Genomic DNA, 22240 nt, shown 5'->3' with positions numbered 1-22240 from the left:
TCAATAATAGGAAAATATGTTTCGTGTTTTTCTAGCAAGCGTGCAAAGACAATTAATTTTTGTTTTGAGTGTAAAAATCCAGTTTCCAACACATGCACTTTCAAAGGATACAATTTTCTTCTTTAATAGTAAAAAAACGTGTATTTTACCCATTGTTATTTCTATGCTGTTTATGTTTTTTAATTGTTTTTTATTCTTGAAAACATTCTTTCATTTGTAGGAATATGTGATCAATTTGAGAAAAAAAATTGTAATAAGTTTCATCGGTAAAATTACTAAACACTGTTTTTACATGTTTTCAATATTGTTGTTTACGACTGATTAAAGTATATATTTTTGTAATTTAAAGATTATTTATTTAAAAATTAACAAAATATAAACCACGTAATTATAAACAACAATCAAAATTGAAATCAAACCTTAGACATATTAAAAATGTATATTTTTTAAAAAGGTGGGTCCAACGGGGCGCGGACGTCAGTAACGTAATTTTTTACCACGACGACTCCAGTTAAGAGTTAAAAGGTGTCTTTAAGTATCGTGTTTTACAGTTTAACTGGACAGTCGTCTGAAGCAGAAAAGTGATCATTATAAATTAATGTAATAAATATAAATATTATACTTTAATATAGAGTGAAGGGAATATATTGTAATACTAATTAATAATTCTGCACTGGTATTTTTTGCATTCTAAAATCCAACGTCCCTCCATCAAACAACTGTATTTCCTTTCAGCAATGACCTGGATTCATCGTCAGCTTTCATTTTCAAATTGGATGCTTCTTCAGTAGGTGGAAACACGTAGGAAGACTGAAGGTTGCTGATGTCCACGTAGGCGTTCCGTTCCGATTTCTCATCGAGGATGTTCACCAGTTCTGAGAAGGAGGGACGAAGGTTTGGATCTTCGTTCCAACATTTCAGCATGGTGGAGTAAAGATCTTGAGATATGACTTCTGGCTTATCGAGGCGCTTGTTGTCCATTAGATATTGGAGGATTTGGTGGTCTCCGAGGTTGGGGTATGGAAACCCTCCTGAAAAAGAGATGAAATTTATTAACATCGAATAAAGAGAAACAAATTACAACAGGAATGGAGAATACCTTAAATAAGGGAATATGGAAGTCAAGGCATTTACAGGGCTTATGACCTGTCATTGGCTGGTTTAAGTGGCCACTTTACACACCGTTTGAACAGCTCTTTAACTTCACTAAAATCAACAAATGGAAGAATTAAAGAAATATGGATGTTCAAACAGGCAAAATGGTGATACACAGAGTGTAAAGTGACCACTTAAACCAGCCAATGACAGGTCATAAGCCCTGTAAATATCTAGACTTCCATATTCCCTTATTTAAGGTATTCTCCATCCCTGTTGTAATTTGTTAATCTTAATGACTCCCGAGGGGGTGAAATCCAGTCTTTTGTCTACGAACATTTGGACAAACTCAAATATTGGAATAAAGAGAAAATTCATTATATATTTTTTTCAATTGTTAATATTTATATATATAATTCCTCTGTACGTGTGATGTCACTGAACTCCTCCTAAACGGTTTAACCGATTTACGTGCGGTTTTCAGAGAAATATAGATCTTTGCGCTGTGCGTGTTCGTAGATATTAAAATCTGTAATCGAATATGTAAAAAAGAAGTAAGGACCATAATTGTTTTATTCGTCGATCTACCAGGGTTGCATGCGAGGAGAATGCATTTGCAAAAAATGGAAAGATGTTGTTTTTTGTGTTTTAAAAAGTTGGTTTTTGAATGTTTACAAACAGCATTTGTTTTTTGTGGATCTCAATCTGATTCTTTCCTTAAATTCCGTATAATGTCTACCCATTTATTTCTTTTAACTGGGTTTTTGGTATAACTAAAATAATATTGAATTTAATACATTTAAAAAAATCGTATTCCTACATAAGTACACCCCTCTGTTGGTAACAAGACCGGAGTTTGACGTTTGAAAAAAGAATGACATATTTGAAAAAAATAATTATTTTATATTTTGGAATTCAACCATAATTAAGTACCTAGGTGAGGGCGTCTGTCGGGTCCGCTAGTATACTATAAAACGAGGCCGATTAAAAAAAAATGTAATGCATTATCCGCGCTATGTTTTTTTTTAGATTTTGTCTTTTTGAGTTTCTAATTTACTCCGCGTGTGACGTCTCAAGTTCTCTTCCCCTTCTAATCGGTCAGTTCTACTGATTTGTCAGTTGACTTACCGTAAACTGGAAATTCATCACAACTCTCTTATTATTGGTTAATTTATAAGAACTAGAGACGTCGTTCAAAGTAGTTCGTTATTAATTTTTTTTTTTTTATACGTTTTCAAGAAACTTTGTCGTACAGTTAAATGATTTAATTTTTATCGCGCGTAAGATAACATTTTTCATACCCAATTTTCCGTAGGGCTGAACTTCGTAATTGAGAAAAATCACATGATTTCCGTTGCACCTGCCGTCTTAACGGTGACTAGATATGTCTACAACTTGAAAAAATATATAAATATATGGGAGTTGCTTTATTATTTACCTTTTTTATCACATACAAAGTGATGTCAACAACTTAGAGAGAGCGGTGCCGTTATCTAGCGGCCGTGATCACGTTATTTTACTAACTGATCAACTAATTTTGTTGATTGATAGTGAGAATTCTAGAGAATAGTAAAAATAATATAAAGATGATAAAAAATAAGAAATCAAAGATAAAAAAATGAACGAGGAAGGTGAGGCTAAGGAAGAAAAAAGCCAGAAAATGAAAAATGTGTACGATAAAACATGAAAACATTTTTTTTTTAAATTCGATTTATTTACACAAATCTTCGTAGTTCAGAAAAAAACACCTACCCTGAAAATGTCAGTTTTGAGTTGAATATTCCATTCAAAGCATTATTTACTTTTTTAATTATATTCTTTAAGAGGCATAAGTCACCAAGGTAAGTAACTTTGAAGTTAGAAAAAAGTTGCGTAAATCAAAATTATTAGTTGTTAGTAACAGTGTAGTGGGTTTCAATAAACTCTAGTAGAGTATTCCTCTGTTATCTGGTCTCCATATTATGATGTTCACATCAAAAATATTGAATCAGTTCAACATCGATTTTAAAGTTGGGCTTATCCAGAGACCAATATACGTATAATGAGTCAGATACTAGCTTAAATATATCTTCTCTTTAAGACCATCGAAATTTATCCGACCTTCTAGTCCTATTTAAAATTCTCAACTCACTCTTTGATGCGCTTGAACTACAGAGCTCGATAAAATTAAATATCTCAACTCGAAACCTCAGACAAAACTGCCTCTTTCAAACCGATAACCTAAGAACTAACTATGGTTTTCATTCCCCTATGCCCAAAATTCTTAGGTCTGCCAACAAACATACCAGTCTTGATTTTTTTGATAACAAGTTGTCTTCTTTCATACGATCACTGAATCAAATTCAATTATAAACACCTCTCTCCCGTTTCCACTCCCACCAAGTCTACTACATATATATTTACCATTGTGTCTTTCTTCTTTTCTTTATAATAATTTTCTATATTTCAATATGTTCTTAAAAATGCTCATCGTGTGTATATATAAATAAATAAATAAAAACTCAACATTCCGAGCATATATCACTAAAGGCAAATATGATTTATGGCAGTTTACATGCATTTTAAACAAATTTTTATAATTTTTTAAGACTGATGATTTTCATCTCAAAAACAATTTTAAGTATGTGTTTAGGTATTTATTTAATAAAAGATAAAACAATAAACATGTACAAATATTTAGTTACGTTAAATATATTTTTTTCCATAAAATTAATATTTCCTTCATATCACTAATTCTTTTGGGCTGCATTGCCAGATTATAAACAAGCAAAAGTCACTAAAACAAATTTCAGCCACCTTGCCACATTTAAATTCTACCAGATATATGAAAATGTATCACAAAGAAAAAGTTACAAATATAATTTAAAAAAAAGACAAGAACGAATTATGTTGTATTCAGAAAACTTCAAAAATACAAAACTCGGATTGGTTTCGCCACATTTACAATATGTGTTTGTGTGTAGCACATTACACTAGGTTGCGGCGTAACTTTATTTGCTACCTACTGAACCCTGGTTTAGATGTTGCAATTATTTGACTGTGAGTACCATATTTTTCTCTCTATCCCTAATAACAATAAAACTGTCTCCGAGTGAACACGTGTTTTCATATTCCCAGCGCGATAGCAAACAATTTGTTAAGCGATCAATTAGTCATTGTGTCGATTTATCCCATATGAATAATCAAAAAACCACGACAAGTGCCTATCCTGACGACAGGATCTGATCCTGCCTGCAGCGAGAGAAGTTCGAGCAGTAAGGTGCCAAGAATTCCAGTACAAGGTAGATAATTGCATTAGAGTGGTTCAGTGGCAAAGAATACAATGTTAACGCAAATCCGCGAACCAGTCATTTTCTGACGAGTTGCGCGATTACTAATATTTCCCAGTTCTCCAAACTTTCGAATGGCGATTTCTCATAATGATGTTTTTTGAGTAGGTGACTTTTGCCTAAACGGGTCACCCGACGTTAGCCGACGATATCGTATATAGGAAGTATGTACTACAAAAAATAATAACATATCCCTAACTCCGTGAAACCAAAAGGCTTGTACTGAGGTAGGAGTTGGAATACAACATAGTGGAAGCATACCTACATATTATTTATGATAACAACAAAAAATGAATTTTAAAAACCACCCGGACATCACTATTAATAAAATAAAATATAAATAATAGTAAAATACCAAGCAGTGAGCTTAAATTGGAAATTTACTCTGATAACGCATTCCAACTTTTGAAAAGGATAGATTTTATAAATATCTTGGTCTTATCATTAATATGAATCTGCGATGGGAGGCTGGGGTCCAGTCAACGACTTCTATGTTATGAAAGCTGAGTCATATTTTCTGCTCTCTGGAGACATTCTGGATATTGGCACTCTCAGAAGTGTGTACTTTGCTCTGTTTCAATCTAGTGCAACCTATGGGACAGCTGGCTGGTGGGATTGTGCGGCATCCATTTAAAACATCTTATGATTTTAAAGAAATCATTTTTATTCCGGCGCCCTCCAACGAACTTATCAGAAGAGTTGTTCCAATACATGAAGGTGCTGGATATGAGATAGCTGTACCTAAAAGAAGCACTTACACACTTCTGGTCGAACAAAAAGGAGAGGTCTCAACAAAATGTCCGTACGAGGTTTTTCCAGAGCATGAATTATGTCATACCCAAAACCCGTACAACTTTTGCTCAGAGACATCTCTCATTTATCGCACCGAGAGCGTTCATTATTTTGGAAGAACGTATTAAACTGTCAAGGACAAAAACTATTTTCAAGATAGGAGTTAAGGACTGGATTTTCCTTAGTGGGAGGGATTTGAGTAGGAAACTCCTTGATGATTTTCCATATTGATGTGTCATATAAATGTTTTTTTTATTTTATTATTTTTTATGTTTCTGATCCTATATTTGTGATGATATACTCGTGTGTCTGTATCAACTAATTGCTAGTCCCATCTCAACACATGACTTTTAGTCCCATGGAGTTAGGACTTACGTCTCAAATAATGTACAATAAACTTACGTATATAAATGAATAAATAAATAAATATATAATATTATAATTAAATCTTTGTAATGTCGAGACATGGTGCGTTTAGCAGTCTCATGCAATAGTCTCTTCCTTAGACAAAATATTATTTTTTTAACATTTCTCTTAAAAATGGCTTTCGTTTTGAAGAACTTAATATATTCATCCAGAAAATTGAACACTCTTTGAGCCATAAAAGAGATATTTTTTTAACCAAAAAGTAAAAAGCTGAAAAAAAAGAATCCTTCATTGTTCAGAATCCTTACCCAAAGTTCCTATTTCCCACAGGAGAACGGCATACGACCACACGTCACTCTTGTTGGAGTAATTAGAATGAAGCAAGGACTCGAGGGCGAGCCAGCGCAGAGGCACGCGGCGGGCTCGCTGGCTGGGGGCGTAGACCCCGGGGCGAGAGAGCCCCAAGTCGGAAACCTTCAGTGCTCCTTTGGCGTCCACCAGCACATTGCGAGCAGCCAGATCTCTGAAAAGGATAACATTTTTACGCTTGATTGTACAGTTGTGAAAAAGAAAATATTATGTACAACTGAACTGCAAGAAAAACATGCCAGTAGCTCAATCGCAAATAACTATTGACGTGTTAATAATTGACGTGATAACAATAACTCGCCATGGTTGTTTATCGTATTTGCGATCACAATGGAACGTCTGTAAACACCTAATAATTAATGTCAAAATATTAACGTTTGGCGACGTATAATCATGCTGCGTAATCACATATTTGAATTTCACCGGTGTAAATATATAAAATATTCCAAAACTGCTAGTTTCATTTATTTATTATTTATCAAGATATTTATTGCATTTAGCCGGCGGTTGGCAAGTCAAATGTAAAGAAAAGCAGTCGCCATAATAATTGCAATTTAATTAGCATTTTTTCGTATTAGATACTCCTTACTATTTTGCAAATGCAATATACCGTATTATTTTTCATAATAAACGCCGATTTTTTGCCAGTGACCTGAATTTATTTACGAGGAAAACAAAAAACAAACTGACACGAGCGATGACTTAGAGATTACACACGCGTTGACTTATGACTGCGATAACTTAAGCATGTTCATTATTCAAAAATGTTTGAGTATGTCCAAATGCTTGCAGACTGGCAGGATTTCCTCGGTGGGGAGTTATTTATATATAAATTTATTTCTCGCAAGTTGATTGTTGCGGTTTTTCCCTTACTGATTCACTAACACGCTGAATGACTTCTGGTATCCTCGCCGACTTCGGGTGGCCTTCATTCATTATTCTTACTGTTGAGCCGGTTGTCTTAAACATTTTGATCAATTCCCGAAGAGATTTTGCGCTTGCTGCTTGACTAATGTCTCGTAAACCGAAGTGAACCCGATACATTCGTCTCAAAATCGTCACGGAATAATTGTTCACGTAATATGAGCGAACACAAAACGTGCGCTGCTTTCCCGTAAATGGCTCCATGGCAACTAAAAATTCCACGAAATAGCGCATCTAACGCTACCCTTCGCACCGCGCCTGCCCTACATATTAACAAAAAAATTAACGAAAAAAACCCGAACACAGTTAAGGCTCACCCTGTATGTGCCAAGAATACATGTTACTTAAACATAAATAATAAATAAATATGAAAAAACAAATATAAAGTAATGAAATACATAAAAATATAAATAATATGTTTACCAATTATATAAAGTACTACGTTTTTTGATCTACATATATTTGAATGTCGTTTTAGTACAATCAGAGGGGTTATTTAGGAAGAAGTGTTTATTTCTGTTTTTAGGTGAAAATATGTACAATATAATTGGGCATGTTTTTAAGAATTGCAATAAAAAATTTCATCATATCAGAATTTTGATAATGTGACAGTATTCTTAGTGCAAAGTGCGATTTCTGTGTATAATTAATGATTAATGCTCGTATCAAAATATGTATGGTAGAAGTGAAAAGTTCTCTATCTCTGTTGTAAAACGATAATTTTACTTGTGGAAATCAATACTTTGTCAACTATTGTTTTAATTGCATAGTCCTCATTCTTAATTTATGAATAATAGCAACCTCTGAATACTAAAGTCTTTCTCAACGAAGTTTCGGTCCTCTTAAATAATTCATAGTACCTAATGTATACAAGCTTTGTGTTTGGTTTTCACGAACAATGAAAAAGGGAAGGCGTCTTTGGAATTCATTTTAAAAATTATAATTTGGCTTCTTTATATTCCCAGTAAGTTGACTCCGTATGTTCAACGCTTGAAGAAAAACATTATTGGAAAATTAATTTTCAACATAAAGTTTATCTACCACAGTATTTTTATTATCTCATGATTGTTACTCATATGATATTCCCTCATGGTTGTTTTTACATATAACATTGTTCTCCAGACTGCGCAATTATGTTTAAAAATATTTATAGACATGTTGGTAGGAGATTCATTTGAGTGTATCGAAGAATAATTTTTAGGATACCAAGAAACTTTGCAAAATACAAAAGTACCAAGAAATTTACATGTACAATGTGGCGCAAACGTTGTCACCTGATATTTTTTAGCTGTGTTTTTTTTCTGAATGAAAATATTTGGTTCTGTTTTCGAATTGTGTTTATTTGATGTATTAATTTTTTTCCATTAAGCCAAGAAAATTATATCAGCCAAGTGGCCGCCGCCACAATTGATAACCACGTGGTCCCGATTTATGGCATTTTCCATCACCTTTTCCAGAACTTCCTGCTATGGGTTCTCATTGGGTGACGTTCTCTTTGAGAGCATCAAGAGTGTGAAGTTTGTTGATTTAGACTCGTGACTTCAAGAAACCCTACAAAAAAGACTGGAACGGTTAAATCGGGCGATCTTGCCGGCCAGTTCAAATTACCAAAACGATTGATTAGGCTACTCGGAAAAGCAGCCTTCAGAATATTGGTTGTGGCTCGTGCAGTATGCACCGTTACTCCATCTTGTTAGAATAGCATATTTTCCAATCCCAACTCATCCAATTAAAGAAGAAAAAAGTCGTTAAGCATGGCCTTGAAGCGTTCGCTGTCCACAGTACTCGTTTGGCCCACGGCATTTTCGAAAAAAATAGGTCTGATGACGCCCCCAGCGTAAACACTACGTCATGCAGTAACTTTAAAGAGGTATACATTTTTTTTTGCACCACAACAGGCCAGGAAGCCTTATCACAGTGGTGAATTATATAGTGGCTCTTTGTGGGCTATAAGCAGATTTTTAGTGCCCTAAAAGTGATAAATCTGCTTGTTCACATATCCACAGTAATGGGAATTGGCCTCGTTGGTCATGATAATTTTCGACAAAAAATTGTCTTCGCCGTTGTCAAGATTTAGGATGGCTGGAGCGTAGGTTACACGCGCTTGTCGGTCAACAGCTAGCAGCTGATGCATCGTTTGAATTTTGTAAGGGAACATCTTCAAGTCTTGTACCAAAATTCTATGTAACGACCGCCGATTGATGCCCAATTGCGTGAAACCTTTATCACGTGGGTGAAATTCTCACCCTTCTGATAAAGGTTTCAGCTCTTTTACTTCACAAAAGTCAACAGATGGAAGAGTTGAGGAGATGTGGATGTTCAAACATGGGCAGAATGGTGAATGTTACACAGTGTGTAAATTGGCCACTTAAACCGGCCAATGACAGGTCATAAACCCTGTAAATGCCTAGACTTCCATATTCCCTTCTCAAAAAAGTTTTCCCTCTCTGTTGAAATAAAATTAAATATGAACAACTCCCTAGGGAGAAAATCCAGCCAGTCTGTAAGCATTTGGACATACTCAAACATTTTGAGATTATATTTCGCTAACTATTCATTTGTTTATTGTTGCTATTTATCTTTTTTTAATGTTTGTACCATGGAAAATGTTTTTGTATTAGCGATCATTTATTCTTGGTCGTTTTTGCACTGAGCTTTAAGCTAAAAGAAAAATGGCCACACCCAAACTCTAGAGTGGTTTTTGCTATGTACTGTTCTCAACTAATAAGTCCGTAAATAAATAAATAAACTATGTTTTTACAGTATAAGGCTTGTGTATTTATAATTTACCTCTACTAATTTTACCGAGATATAAAATTTATTATAGTGTTTTATGATTTCATCTATTTAAATAATAAAAACAGATGATACCGGAGTTTTATATTATACTTTTGGGATCAATTAAATTCTTGGTAAAATCAAAAATATAAAAAGAATGAAAAACAGACTGAAGAGCTGGGTGTTCAATGCTGTTGGCCTAATGCTGTAGACCTTTAAATAAGGCAAAACTGTGTTGTCGCTTTGTTTAAATGGTTAAGTATTATAAATTGCAGCGTATCTCAATAACTTGCGACATGAGTAAAGAGAAATCAGTCTTATCTTGAAGATCTGAATTATTGCAAATATTTCACGTTTCTTGCATCGTAAACAAAGAAGCAATTTTTTAATACCTGTGTGTTATTCCTTTGCTTTCGAGGTGCTCCATGCCAAGAGATATCTGAAGTGCGTAGTTGTGTAGGGTGTTGGAGGTCAGCACAAGTCCCACAGTTGGGTTTCTTGCTGGTGTAAAGGCTTCTCGCTGCATAGTCAGACTCCCGCTGCTGTCAGTAAAAGCATCGCTACCGATGGAACTGTTTGTATTTTCATCTCCTAAAGACTTGCATCCCAATTGGCTGGTGTTCTCGCTGCCAAGCATTGTGTATTCAGCTGAAAAATATAGGAGCACTATTTTAATCACATGCGAAATTGCTTGCAACAAATAACAATTCGACGTCGTTCATTTTGAACTAACCAACGTTTGTCAAATTTTATAACATTAGCCAACTAGATTATAATTCTCCAATATGGTCACCTTATCAAATCACTTTCTCAGATTCTATTGAGAGAATTCAGAAAAAATTTCTTAGATATATTAATTTTAAGATGGGTTTTTCTGCTAATCAATTAAATTATAACAAAATTTTAGACTCTCTTAATTAACTAAATTGCAAGAACGAAGAACATCGACCGATCTTATGACTTTATATAAAATAATAAAACCAAAGTTTGATACCCCTGATCTACTGAAATTGATTTCATTCTATGTACCACCTAGATTAAGCAGAACATTTACAATATTTTATTGTCAAAATTCTCGAACGGTAGCTCAATATAACTCACCTATTGTTAGATTACAGAATACCGGGAATGAATATGCATCACATTTTGATATATTTAGTTTATCTCTGCCTAACTTAAAAAATAAAGTGACCAACATATTTTTATCAAAAAGAGCAAATCATCTTCAGAAGATTGGGTTGGAATAATTATAATTTGATTGATTAATGTATTTTGTTATTGTATAATTTCTTTAAAATATGTATGTATTTCAAGTAATTAATAATGTGTACAGTACGAGTATATTAATATTTCATACTCGATTTTTTTTTAAATATTTTTATTTTTAAGCACTCTTTATACCACATATATGTAAATGGCAGAAATGCCGAATATAAATAAATAAATAAATAAATAATTAGTGAAAAATGAACCACAACATTTACCCAACCACGCTCCTAAATATCTTGCTTAGAATTTCATTTATCATCCTGATAATGGTCTTTTGCTTCGCTGTTTTCAGGAGGGAATATTTTCCATTCCTTGGCATAGCACAACATTTTTCAGCTTTACCTTTTCTGTTCTAGGTGCTAGACTTTGGAATGAGCTACCTCTTCATATAAACAATGCACCTTCTCTAGCAACTTTCAAGAAACGCCTGGAAAATTACTATATATATGCTTGGTACCCTAACCTCTCTTAATTTTTTTGTTATTCTTTTTCTGGTTCTTCTTCTTCTTTCCTTCCAAACTCACCTAATTTTACATTTCTCACCCTTTATTATGCATAACACATTGTACTTTTATTTAAGTTTATTTGTATAACAACAATAACAACAACAAACCACCACGCCGGTTCCCCGTAGGGGTAGGCAGAGATGATAGAACGCCATATCACTTTATCTTTGCATACAGACCTCGCTTCCTCTACATTGATATATCTTCTCATGCACGCACGCCGATTATTCCTACTTTTGACATGTCCATCTTCAAGTATTTGATGGACTTGATCATGCCATGTCTTTCTCGGTCTTCCTCGTTTTCTGCATCCATCAACATGCGCATCGTAGATCCTTTTAGCCGTTCTTTTGTTGTCCATTCGCTCTATATGTCCAAACCAACGCAGCACCCCTTTCTTGATTCTGTCGATAATGCGTGTCTCAGCCTTACACAGTTCACGGATCTCGACATTTGTACACCTATTGTTGGATGCTCGATACCTTCGACCTCGGGACTGTAAAACAAGGCCTGCCCTTTCGCGATACGCGTGATCGAAGAAAACAGGGAACGTTTGATTTTAGGTAAACTAATTGACGTTATGGTTTTTCGTGTCAATCCTGGAATTAATGAAAGGAGTAAGGACTTACGGTTTCCTCCCTTTGGCACTGGTCCAGAAAGACACCGTTATCGTTTGCACTGGTCACTTTGCACGTTTTTGTATGTTGGTGATTCGAAATCACTGTCACGCTCGCGGTACGGTTTTCGTTGTTGTTCGCGGTACGGTTATTTGTTGTGTTGTCACGCGTTGCTTTCTTGACTCCCCGTCAGGGAGAAGTAGGTACATTGGGATTCAAAACAAGGACCACCGGAATCAAAGGAAGGAATGACTTGACACTTGAATAAAAGAAAATGAATCCGAAACATACTCCCCCGCGCTGCGGAATATGACGGCATATTCCCAGTAAATGGTTCTGTTTTGGTTAACGGTTAAAGAAATATGCCGACCGATGTGATGTATGATATGATGAAGGTTTGAATAATACGATTGTGACTGCGTGAATATGGATAATAAGTGATAATGGGTGATTATAAACAATGTCTAATGAGGGATGATTATGAATGAGAACTCGATACTCATTCATCCGGAATAGGGCATAACTTTAAAAGTGGTCTTTTGAATAAACCACTTTCTGTTTGCACTGATACGATAAGATGTTTTCGAGGCAATACAGCTGGATGTTTTGCGTCGTATGACAAATCTGAAGATTTTAGTCTCCCACCGACTCGAAATATACCTTCACTGTCAACAAAGGGATTTAATTTTCTCATTGATTTCGGTAAATCTTTTCCCAGTTTCAGATTCTGAATTTCCCCAATGAAGGCGGTGTTTTGAACAGATTTTACAAGATACATCAAAGCCTTATGCATTTCCTGATCTGTAGGTTGACGAAGTGCTTTATCTTTTATAAGAGAAGAATTTATGAAACGTAATATGTAAACTACGATACGTTGTATTTTTCTAAGTGAAGAATAACGTGTGATTAGCACTTCTAATGGACGCTGACATGAGTCGTTAACAAGTACGTTAGGTCGTTTTTCTAATTCAATATTTCTTGTTACGTCATTAGATTTACCAATTATCAAATTCGGCCAATCGTTAAGCTCCAATTTCAGCCATAAGGGGCCCATCCACCAAAGTGGATGATGTATCAGGTCTTCGGGCAACAAGCCTTGACTAGCACAATCAGCTGGGTTTTGACTGGTAGGCACGTGCCTCCATTCAGCACACGGCAGCTTACGTTGAATGTTGGAAATTCGATTTCCAACAAAAACCTTATATCGGGTTGATTGTGATTGAATCCAAGATAATACGATAGTTGAATCTGACCATGCATATACTTTTGTTATATTGCTGATTTCTGAATGTGTTTTAAGAATGTAATGCATGAGATCAGCTAATAATGAAGCTGCACTGAGTTCTAAACGCGGTAACGTCATGCGCTTTACGGGTGATACTCGAGATTTGGCGCATACAAGTGCCACCTGGTGATGATGATTGGCTGTCGAACTGCGTAAGTAAACAACTGCGGCATAACCAGATTCACTGGCATCACAGAATCCATGAACTTGATATTCATGAGATCCGTTGTTAGTTATACGTCGGTTTACTTTAATTTGTGTAAGATTAGGTAATTGCGTAGTGTACCTTACCCATAGGTTATGTATGTCACTTGGGACGGGGTTATCCCAAGAGACCCCGAGCAGCCAAAGTCGTTGTATTAATAACTTGGCCAAGAATGTTAGAGGCGATAAAAATCCTAGGGGGTCGAATATACGGGCTAGCTCTGAAAGCATAGTCCTTTTTGTGCATGATCGGTTAAGCGGATTGATGTGATAAATAAATTGATCTTCTGCAGAATTCCATTCAAGTCCTAAAATTTTGATAAAATCACGATTAGAATCGAATTGTAGTGATGAAGCTCTGTGTTCTTCGGGTATAGCATTCAGAAACTGTGGTTCATTACTTGACCATTTTTTCAACTCAAATCCTCCAGAAGACATGATACCGTTTTATTGTGTCTGGAGACTCCTAGCTGATTCTGGCGAATCACAGCCCGATACTACGTCATCAACATACAGGTCTTTCATTATTACGCTAGATGCAAGGGGAAACGAATTTCTCTCATCTTGTGCTAATTGATGCATAGTTCTAATAGCAAGAAAAGGAGCCGAAGAAATTCCAAAAACAATTCGTTTGAGTCGATATTCTCGAATGGGTTCATTAGAAGAGCAACGGAATAGAATACGTTGATAATCTTGATGACCTTTAGTCATTTTTATTTGGCGATACATTTGACGTATGTCCGCCGTAAAGACGATTGCATGAAGACGAAATCTCAAAAGAATTTCTACGATATCTGTTTGTAGTTTACACCCTGTCAACAAGGTGTTGTTTAATGAAGAACCTCGCTCATCCTTGGCCGAAGCATCAAAAACGACGCGAAGTTTAGTCGTAAGACTTTCGGGTTTCACGACTGCGTGGTGAGGAATATAATATGCAGATGAGGATTGACATTCACCGGGAGGAATGGGCTCCATATGATTGCTTGATAAATATTCCATGATATGATCATTGTATTTTTTATAAAAAATATGATTTTTTAATAGGCGCTTTTCAAGATGATAGAATCGCCGCAGGGCAATTGAATAAGAATTGACGAACGATGGTGTCTCTGAATTGCGGAAAGGTAAATTCACTACATAACGCCCATCGGACTCTCTGGAGTGAGTGTTCTGGTACATCTCTTCACATCGTTGATCGTCCATAGAGAAATTTGATGACTCAATGTTAGGTATGTTTTCAATCTCCCAAAGTTGTTGCACAGCACAATCCAGTCGGGTGTCATCAATTACAGACAATGAATGTGACAGTAAATTAATTTGATTGCTCGAGTTAGCAGACAAGACTCTTCCCATCAAAATCCAACCGAATACGGTATTTACGGCTGTCGGAACCACTTCATCTCCTTCTAATTTGCCTGAAAGAAGAAACTTGGGAAACAACTCACCGCCTATTAAAATATCAATGGGACGAGGTTGGTTATAACGATTATCAGCTAACACAATATTTGATAGGTGGCGATATTGACTAGTGATTTGGTGGGTTGGCATGTCACCGCAAATATGCTCTAGTGTGACAGCTTCGGTAAAATATACTGGATCTGGTTTACCCACTGGACGTAGTTCAATGCTCACTTTATGAGAAGATGTAGTAGGTACCTGACCAATGCCTGACATCGGGGTATCTACCTTACACCGTTTTAAACCTAATCTGTTTACGCAGCGATTTGAAATTATGTTGATTTGACTACCAGGATCGAGTAAAATACGAACGACTTGATAATTGCCATAATAATCCCTTACTTCAACTTCAGCTGTCGCTAAGAGGACAAAAGAAGGTGTAGGGCGTGATGCCGAATACATATTGCTAAGAGTAGTAGCTGGAATGATATAATTATTTTTAGAAGTGGAAGCGATAACTTCTGGTGAATTATGAACTTCAGAGACGTTTGAAGAACACAAGTTTGTATTATGACGAGAATTGCATTTTTTGCAATTGAAAGTTGATTTGCAATTTGATAAGTTATGATTTGATCTCAGGCAGTTTACGCACAGTTTTAGTTGCTTAACGACATTCCAACGTTCTTTTGTGGGTTTCTCCTTAAACCGTTCGCATGAATATATGAAGTGATTTTCCGAACACAAAGGACACGTTTGTGTATTCGCCAATAAGGTTGATGAGGATTTCGGTTTGTTAAACGGAGTCTTCTTGGTGATGACGTCAGGAGAACGATCTCTGGAAAGACGTGATCTCTCCAAAGCCTGACATCTTTCTACAAGAAACTCTTGTAATGTTGAAAAAACTGGAAAATCTACCCCTTTAATGGATAATTCAAATGCTTCGCGTGAATTTTTATCGAGTTTAGTCAAAAGAGTGTGAAAGAGAATAAAATCCCAGTCAGATGTCGGAAGTCCCAATCCCTTTAGGATAGAAATATTTTCCATAAAAATGTCTAGAATTTTTCTTAACGCCTGAGGAGTATTAGTAGTAATTTGTTTATTGTATAAAATCTCTTCCCAACATAAAAATGCAAGATGTCGTTTATTATTATATCGCGCTACTAACGCATCAAATGCGTCACGATAATTATTAGCCGTGATTGGATATGCTCGCATAATGTTTACAGGCTCCCCTGATAGTGACGATATTAAATATTGGAACTTTTCCACGTTCGATAAGTCGTTCCTACTGTGCACTAGACTTAAAAATAAATCAGAAAACGCAGGAAACTCTTTTATTTGACCTGTAAATAGAGGTAATTTTATTAATGGCAATTTTGCGTAGTGCTTCTTTTCACACGTTTCGGACTGGACTTCTTTCTTCAATGGCGGTAAAACCAGTCGCTTGATGCTAAAAATCTCACACACGATTTCATCCATTTGTTCCTGAATCTCATTGTTCTCCCTTACGGCGGCTTCATCTTCAGAAATTTCGGACAAAATTTTTATTTGTGTTTCGTTAAACATATCCATTATAGGATCTAGCCGCTCGCACCACGATAAAAAACGTGGAATGTTTTCTGGATCGGACATAGCGTTTTTTCCCGATCGTAAAGCATCCTTCAATCTTTTTAGCGCGTGATTTCGCCTAGTTGTATAAACATTTACGCTAACACTCATGATTCTAAGTTAAAATGATTTATAAGTTGCTAATGCTAAATGCTAAATGCTACTGCTAAAAATTATTGTTTGCTTTGCGGGACAGTACACGCGCTTATTATTGACGCGCGAAGAAGGTAGTTTAAAAGTTTTGATGCAAATAAAAAAGAGTATGACGAAAAGGCTCACAGAGATTTATGTAAATGAATGTTGTTAATGTTTTTATGATGATTATAGGTTAATAATATATTATTTATAAATATAAATTAATGATATGTTATGATATGATGAGAATTTAATCGTTAACCAATGCAGGTTTATTTTCATCGACAACGTGTCGCGAAAGGGCAAAATGTCCGAATATATTAATTATCCGGTTCGCAAGATAGACCAAATGTTGGATGCTCGATACCTTCGACCTCGGGACTGTAAAACAAGGCCTGCCCTTTCGCGATACGCGTGATCGAAGAAAACAGGGAACGTTTGATTTTAGGTAAACTAATTGACGTTATGGTTTTTCGTGTCAATCCTGGAATTAATGAAAGGAGTAAGGACTTACGGTTTCCTCCCTTTGGCACTGGTCCAGAAAGACACCGTTATCGTTTGCACTGGTCACTTTGCACGTTTTTGTATGTTGGTGATTCGAAATCACTGTCACGCTCGCGGTACGGTTTTCGTTGTTGTTCGCGGTACGGTTATTTGTTGTGTTGTCACGCGTTGCTTTCTTGACTCCCCGTCAGGGAGAAGTAGGTACATTGGGATTCAAAACAAGGACCACCGGAATCAAAGGAAGGAATGACTTGACACTTGAATAAAAGAAAATGAATCCGAAACACCTATCATACATCGTTTTACCTCACATTCACCTGAGGGATCGCATTTCGACTGCATTTAACCTACTTTCATCATCATTTTTCCAATTCCATACTTCACTCCCATACATTAGAGTTGGCACTAGAACTCCATTCTGAACTGCTAGTTTAGCCTCCTGCGATAAACATTTGTTAGCCAAAGTTGATTTTAGTGCACCGTTCACCCTGTTCCCGGCACTCACCTTCTTTCAATATCTTTCTCGGTCTTTCCATCCCTAGTAAACACACTTCCCAGATACAAAAATTATTCTGCCTGATTCAGAATATCTCCGTTGATGCTGATCTCACATTTAGTTACATTTTCATCCCTTTAAAAAACCATCACTTTCGATTTATCAACAATTATAAGCAAATCGCTTTTCTTGCATATATCGTAGACTTTTGTAACCAATAATTGTAGGTCTTCTCTGCTGCTAGCAAGAAGCACGGCATCATCCGCATACAGAAGACAGTTAACAGTTATACCACTCATTTTTGCTTCCATTCTTATATGTCTTTTGATATACATGATTTTTTTAGTACCAATTTTTGACCAACTCTTCTTGTGACCAGTTTTTGGTTGGTTGGAAGATATTGTTTTCAGCAATGAGTCCGCCAAATGCTTATTATTTGTACTTGAAGCGTTAAATAAATAAATATAGACGTGAATAAAGTAGTTAAATTGCATGGAAAATAACATAAAATATCGAATTTTTAAAAGTATTTCCAAAAAATATATTGAGAAAAACTGTCATTAATTAAAAAATAATTAAACTATGCTATTACGAACTTACCCATGTCGCATTTTTAGTAGCAAAATTAATCGCCGCAGCTAGGCTTATTTTTTAAATCTCTAAGTTTTGTCATATCACTCCACTACTTCAGGAATTATACTGGCTATGTTTTCCACAGAGGGTGGAATAAAAACTTTGTTGGCTTATATATGTTGTATAAGTCACTTTGGAAACTTTGCATTCCCGATGAACTAGCAGACAGATGTCTTACGCTTAGATCAGCTACATCTACGTCGAGAGGAAAATTTATTAGACCTCTACGCAAACAGTGCACTAAATTCGGCGAAAGCGCATTTGCGGTCGCAGGGCCTACCGTATGGAATGCTCTCCCAGCAGAAGTGCGAAACTGTAAGAGTGAATTGATGTTTCGGAAAAAACTTAAAACCCACTTGCTCTCTAAATCATTTGAATAAATCCATAGCATGTGAAAATTGGGTTGTGGTCCCGTGGCTAGTGTTGCGGACTCATGGATCAGAAGTCCGAGGTTCGAACCCCACTCTACTCCAACTTGATTTCCATTTTCTAATAGTGAGTTATTTACAACTCGTTGAAAATTGCCACTAAAATTGAAATATTTAGGTAAATTATAAAAACGCTAATATTTCTTTTAAAAAAAAAGTAAATTCTTTTGCTTAAATTATAAATTCAATAAGTTAAAATTAATTGATTTATCTTTATAACTATTTTGTAAAGCGCCCTTGAAGTATCAATTAACTTTTTTGTACAAATTATAATAAAATAAATTAATATACGGAGTAAGCAATATTGTCAGTTCAACAAAAACATATTATTTCGAATACTTAATAAATGAAATCCCACATAAGTAATGTGCCCTTAGTCTATCGATGTTGCAAGAACTAAACAAAACCACTTGAATAATTAGATTCATAAAAAGCTTTTCATCTACGATTCAAAAGTTTAAAGTTAAGTATTAATTAATGAACGTAAGATTCTCAACGAACATTTTTGAAACTTTACTTGTTAAATATGTGGTTTTTCCCAGTTAATTGTTGAAGTTGAACCGTATAATTATTTCAGTAATTGAAAATGGTTGTTTCCCGCTCTGGCCTTTCACGTAGCCACTTATTTAAATGTAAATTATATCCTAATCCACCCCCCTACACACACGTAGTATATATAAGGTAATCTACGAGGTGTCTGTAAAACCGGAAATCTTTTATTGGAGACATCAAAAAATAATCGAATGAAATAATCTTTTCAAACCTATTATTTTCACTGTCGCAATATGAACTATATTTTGGATTATTTATATTTTTATTTTTTATGAATTAAACCTCACGGGACTTTTACAATACAAAGTGCATAAGCCAAATAACAAACATATATTTTACTTAAACACTAAGGATAAATCAAGCAGGTGAAGGAGTGCGGTATAGCGGAATACTTCAGAAGATCTATCGGTTCCCATATAGGCAATGACTGTTCTGAGGAACCGATATGTTGCGGCAAAAATAATATCATCATTTAGGGTCGTATTTGCAAAAGTGTACACGAATATAATAAGTATGAATTTAATCTATAAGTTGTAGATAATATATAAATATGTATATGACATATAGATACAAATTAAGTCAACATAACCGAATATCGCACGCATTTACACTGGATCAGTATCAGGCATAGAAGAAACATTTACATTCTTTAACTTCTTTACAATATTTTAAATAATCCCACTTCGCCTGTTTATCTGAGAGAGCTCATCCAACCTTTATCACAACACGGACTATCTCTTCGTTCTAGTAACGATAGAACCCTTTTAATACACTTTCATCGCTCTAATTTTCTTGCCTCCTCTTTCACAGTAGTAGCTTCTCGATTGTGGAATAATCTACTCACTAATGTTAGAGACGCCGTGCCCCTTCTTTATTTACATTTAAGTCAAGATTGAAATGTCACAATCTAAATATTTAAGTTGTTCCTTTATCCCTTTTCATTCCTTCCCATCCTTTCTCCTCTCTTCATAGTAGTGATAGTTTTTAAAAATATTTTTATTTTGTTAATCTTTATTTTTAATTTTTGTAAAAAATTGTAAGATTCAATTTGTCCATGTATTTGTGATTTTCACAAACTGAACGGTTTGGGTAGGTAGGAAGAAATTGCCTTAAGGCAATATGCCCGCCCTTATATGTATATATATTGTGTAAAAATACGTATGCTTTTAGTTCTTAATAATGTTTATATTATTTTTTTAAATTATATAATTTATCTAACGTTTTTACAAAGGTAAAAGAAAAATAAGAAACCTGCTGACAAACCGGTTTCAAGATATATGGTTGAGTCGATAATTCGTTTCGATGTATTTTAGCCAGAAGAATCATATGTGAGTAGATACTGGCTAATTTTGGGTTTGTGGGATTGCTACGCCTGACGGGACATTTGTTGGTTTGGCTACACTGCTTGTCCCCCCCGCTCTTCTCTTCGCTTTTTTGACGAGTTACGTCCGCACGCATTTCGAATTGCTGAAAAGTATTTTCGCTATTCGCCGTTTAAGATATAACTTCAATTCAACTTGCACAACGCCGCAAATTATCGTCAATCAATCGCCGTTCATCATCATCTGCCGTCTCCAAACAAAATGGTGTGCCTGCAGTGTTCCTGATCACTATTTTCCCTCATCGCCGACAAGGAAAAAGGAAAAGGACTCAACACGTGTGTTATTACATGTTGATTTTCTCTGGTCTGAGTACATTTATAACTATAACAGATTGTTGGCTGCATCCGCTAGCTCATATTGTCAGTTTGGAGAATTAATTTACTATCCGCGATCATAAATTAATTTTTAAAACGTGAATTTTTTTTTTTTTTTTAATCTTTTTATTAAAGGTGAATTCTATTTACATGGATTCACCAACATATTTAAAAATATACTATTGTAGTAATTCAAAAATACGCAATTGATTTTTTCTTCGTTTCACTTCGTTTTTGTCCAACACATCAAAACACAAATCTGCAGAAATAGAGCCATATAGTTTTTTTTTACAAAATAGGCATAAATAATGACTACAAGATTCGTTAAAAAACACATTAAACAATTTGTAAACTTTTATTTTTCATTTATATATTATAAATAAAGGCTTTCTTAGAACTTATGTACACATAACTAAATTTCATTAAAAAATGCTTTGCTAGACAAATACAAACTAAACGCCGTAGTACAAAATGTAAATAAAAAACTGAGTTAATAAATACCGAAGTGAAAAATAAATAAATATTTACATAAGCAAATACAGAAAAATCCATTTAAAAAAAAATCAATTATATAGTAAAGAAGCGACTAATTTAAACATTGTATTTGCTGATAACTTATTATTTTATTATATTTTGAATCTTGAAATAGGGCACACATAAACATATTTTTACGTGTTCTTTAAATTATTACTATCGTCATTAGACGATGTACATAAATTTCATTTATAAGTTGATAAACACATATTTCTTAACGTTCTGTTTGAATTTTAAATTGTAATATATTGTGTTAAACTTATTTTTTTATTCAATTAAAGCAGGCAAAGTATTAAATATACCAAAGAAATCGTTGACTTTGTTAGCATTAAGATAAAATTGCACTAATGGAGAGAACGGAGAATAATTTGTTTGGAAAGTACATCTTATTCTGGTAGTATTTCAGGTAGATGACATTCAGATTCATTGATCTAGCACACACCATTCACTTAACCAAACGATATTTGATTGATATGTTTTAACATATTTTCATTTTACTTTCAGAAACATTTTCAAATCACCAGGAAAAAGGGTTTGACGTTTTTAAATATCAGAACAATATCATTGATAAATATATTGAAAGAAGATGACCAAGGTGAGAACCCTGTGGAACTCCCGAGGAAGCTGAAAACTCACTTCATCATTCCCCTTTACGAACCCAGTGGTGCATACTGCACTACGTTTGCAAACCAAATGCACTGTACCTCGATCACTTGTTACAT

At 34.9% G+C, this 22240-nt stretch overlaps 1 protein-coding gene across 1 annotated transcript in view; it reads right to left on the bottom strand.

The window, feature by feature from the left end:
* Window positions 1-666: 666 nt before the first annotated feature.
* The window catches only part of LOC148277242 (tyrosine-protein kinase receptor torso-like), a gene marked incomplete at its 5' end in the record, with an annotated part of 31859 nt that continues 10285 nt past the window's right edge, over window positions 667-22240 (bottom strand). The window contains 3 exons of the mRNA XM_088233149.1: window positions 667-1031; window positions 5891-6105; window positions 10046-10301. Of these exons, the coding sequence (XP_088089275.1) occupies window positions 712-1031; window positions 5891-6105; window positions 10046-10301 (791 nt within the window). The remainder of the gene's footprint in view (window positions 1032-5890; window positions 6106-10045; window positions 10302-22240) is intronic.

Source organism: Micrasema longulum, unplaced genomic scaffold (assembly GCF_059751315.1).
Source record: "Micrasema longulum isolate JH-2025_06_02 unplaced genomic scaffold, ASM5975131v1 h1tg001065l, whole genome shotgun sequence".
In the NCBI taxonomy this organism is placed as follows: Eukaryota; Metazoa; Arthropoda; class Insecta; order Trichoptera; family Brachycentridae; genus Micrasema; species Micrasema longulum.
Note: the sequence above shows the minus strand (reverse complement) of the source record. Positions and strands in the feature narration are given on the sequence as shown.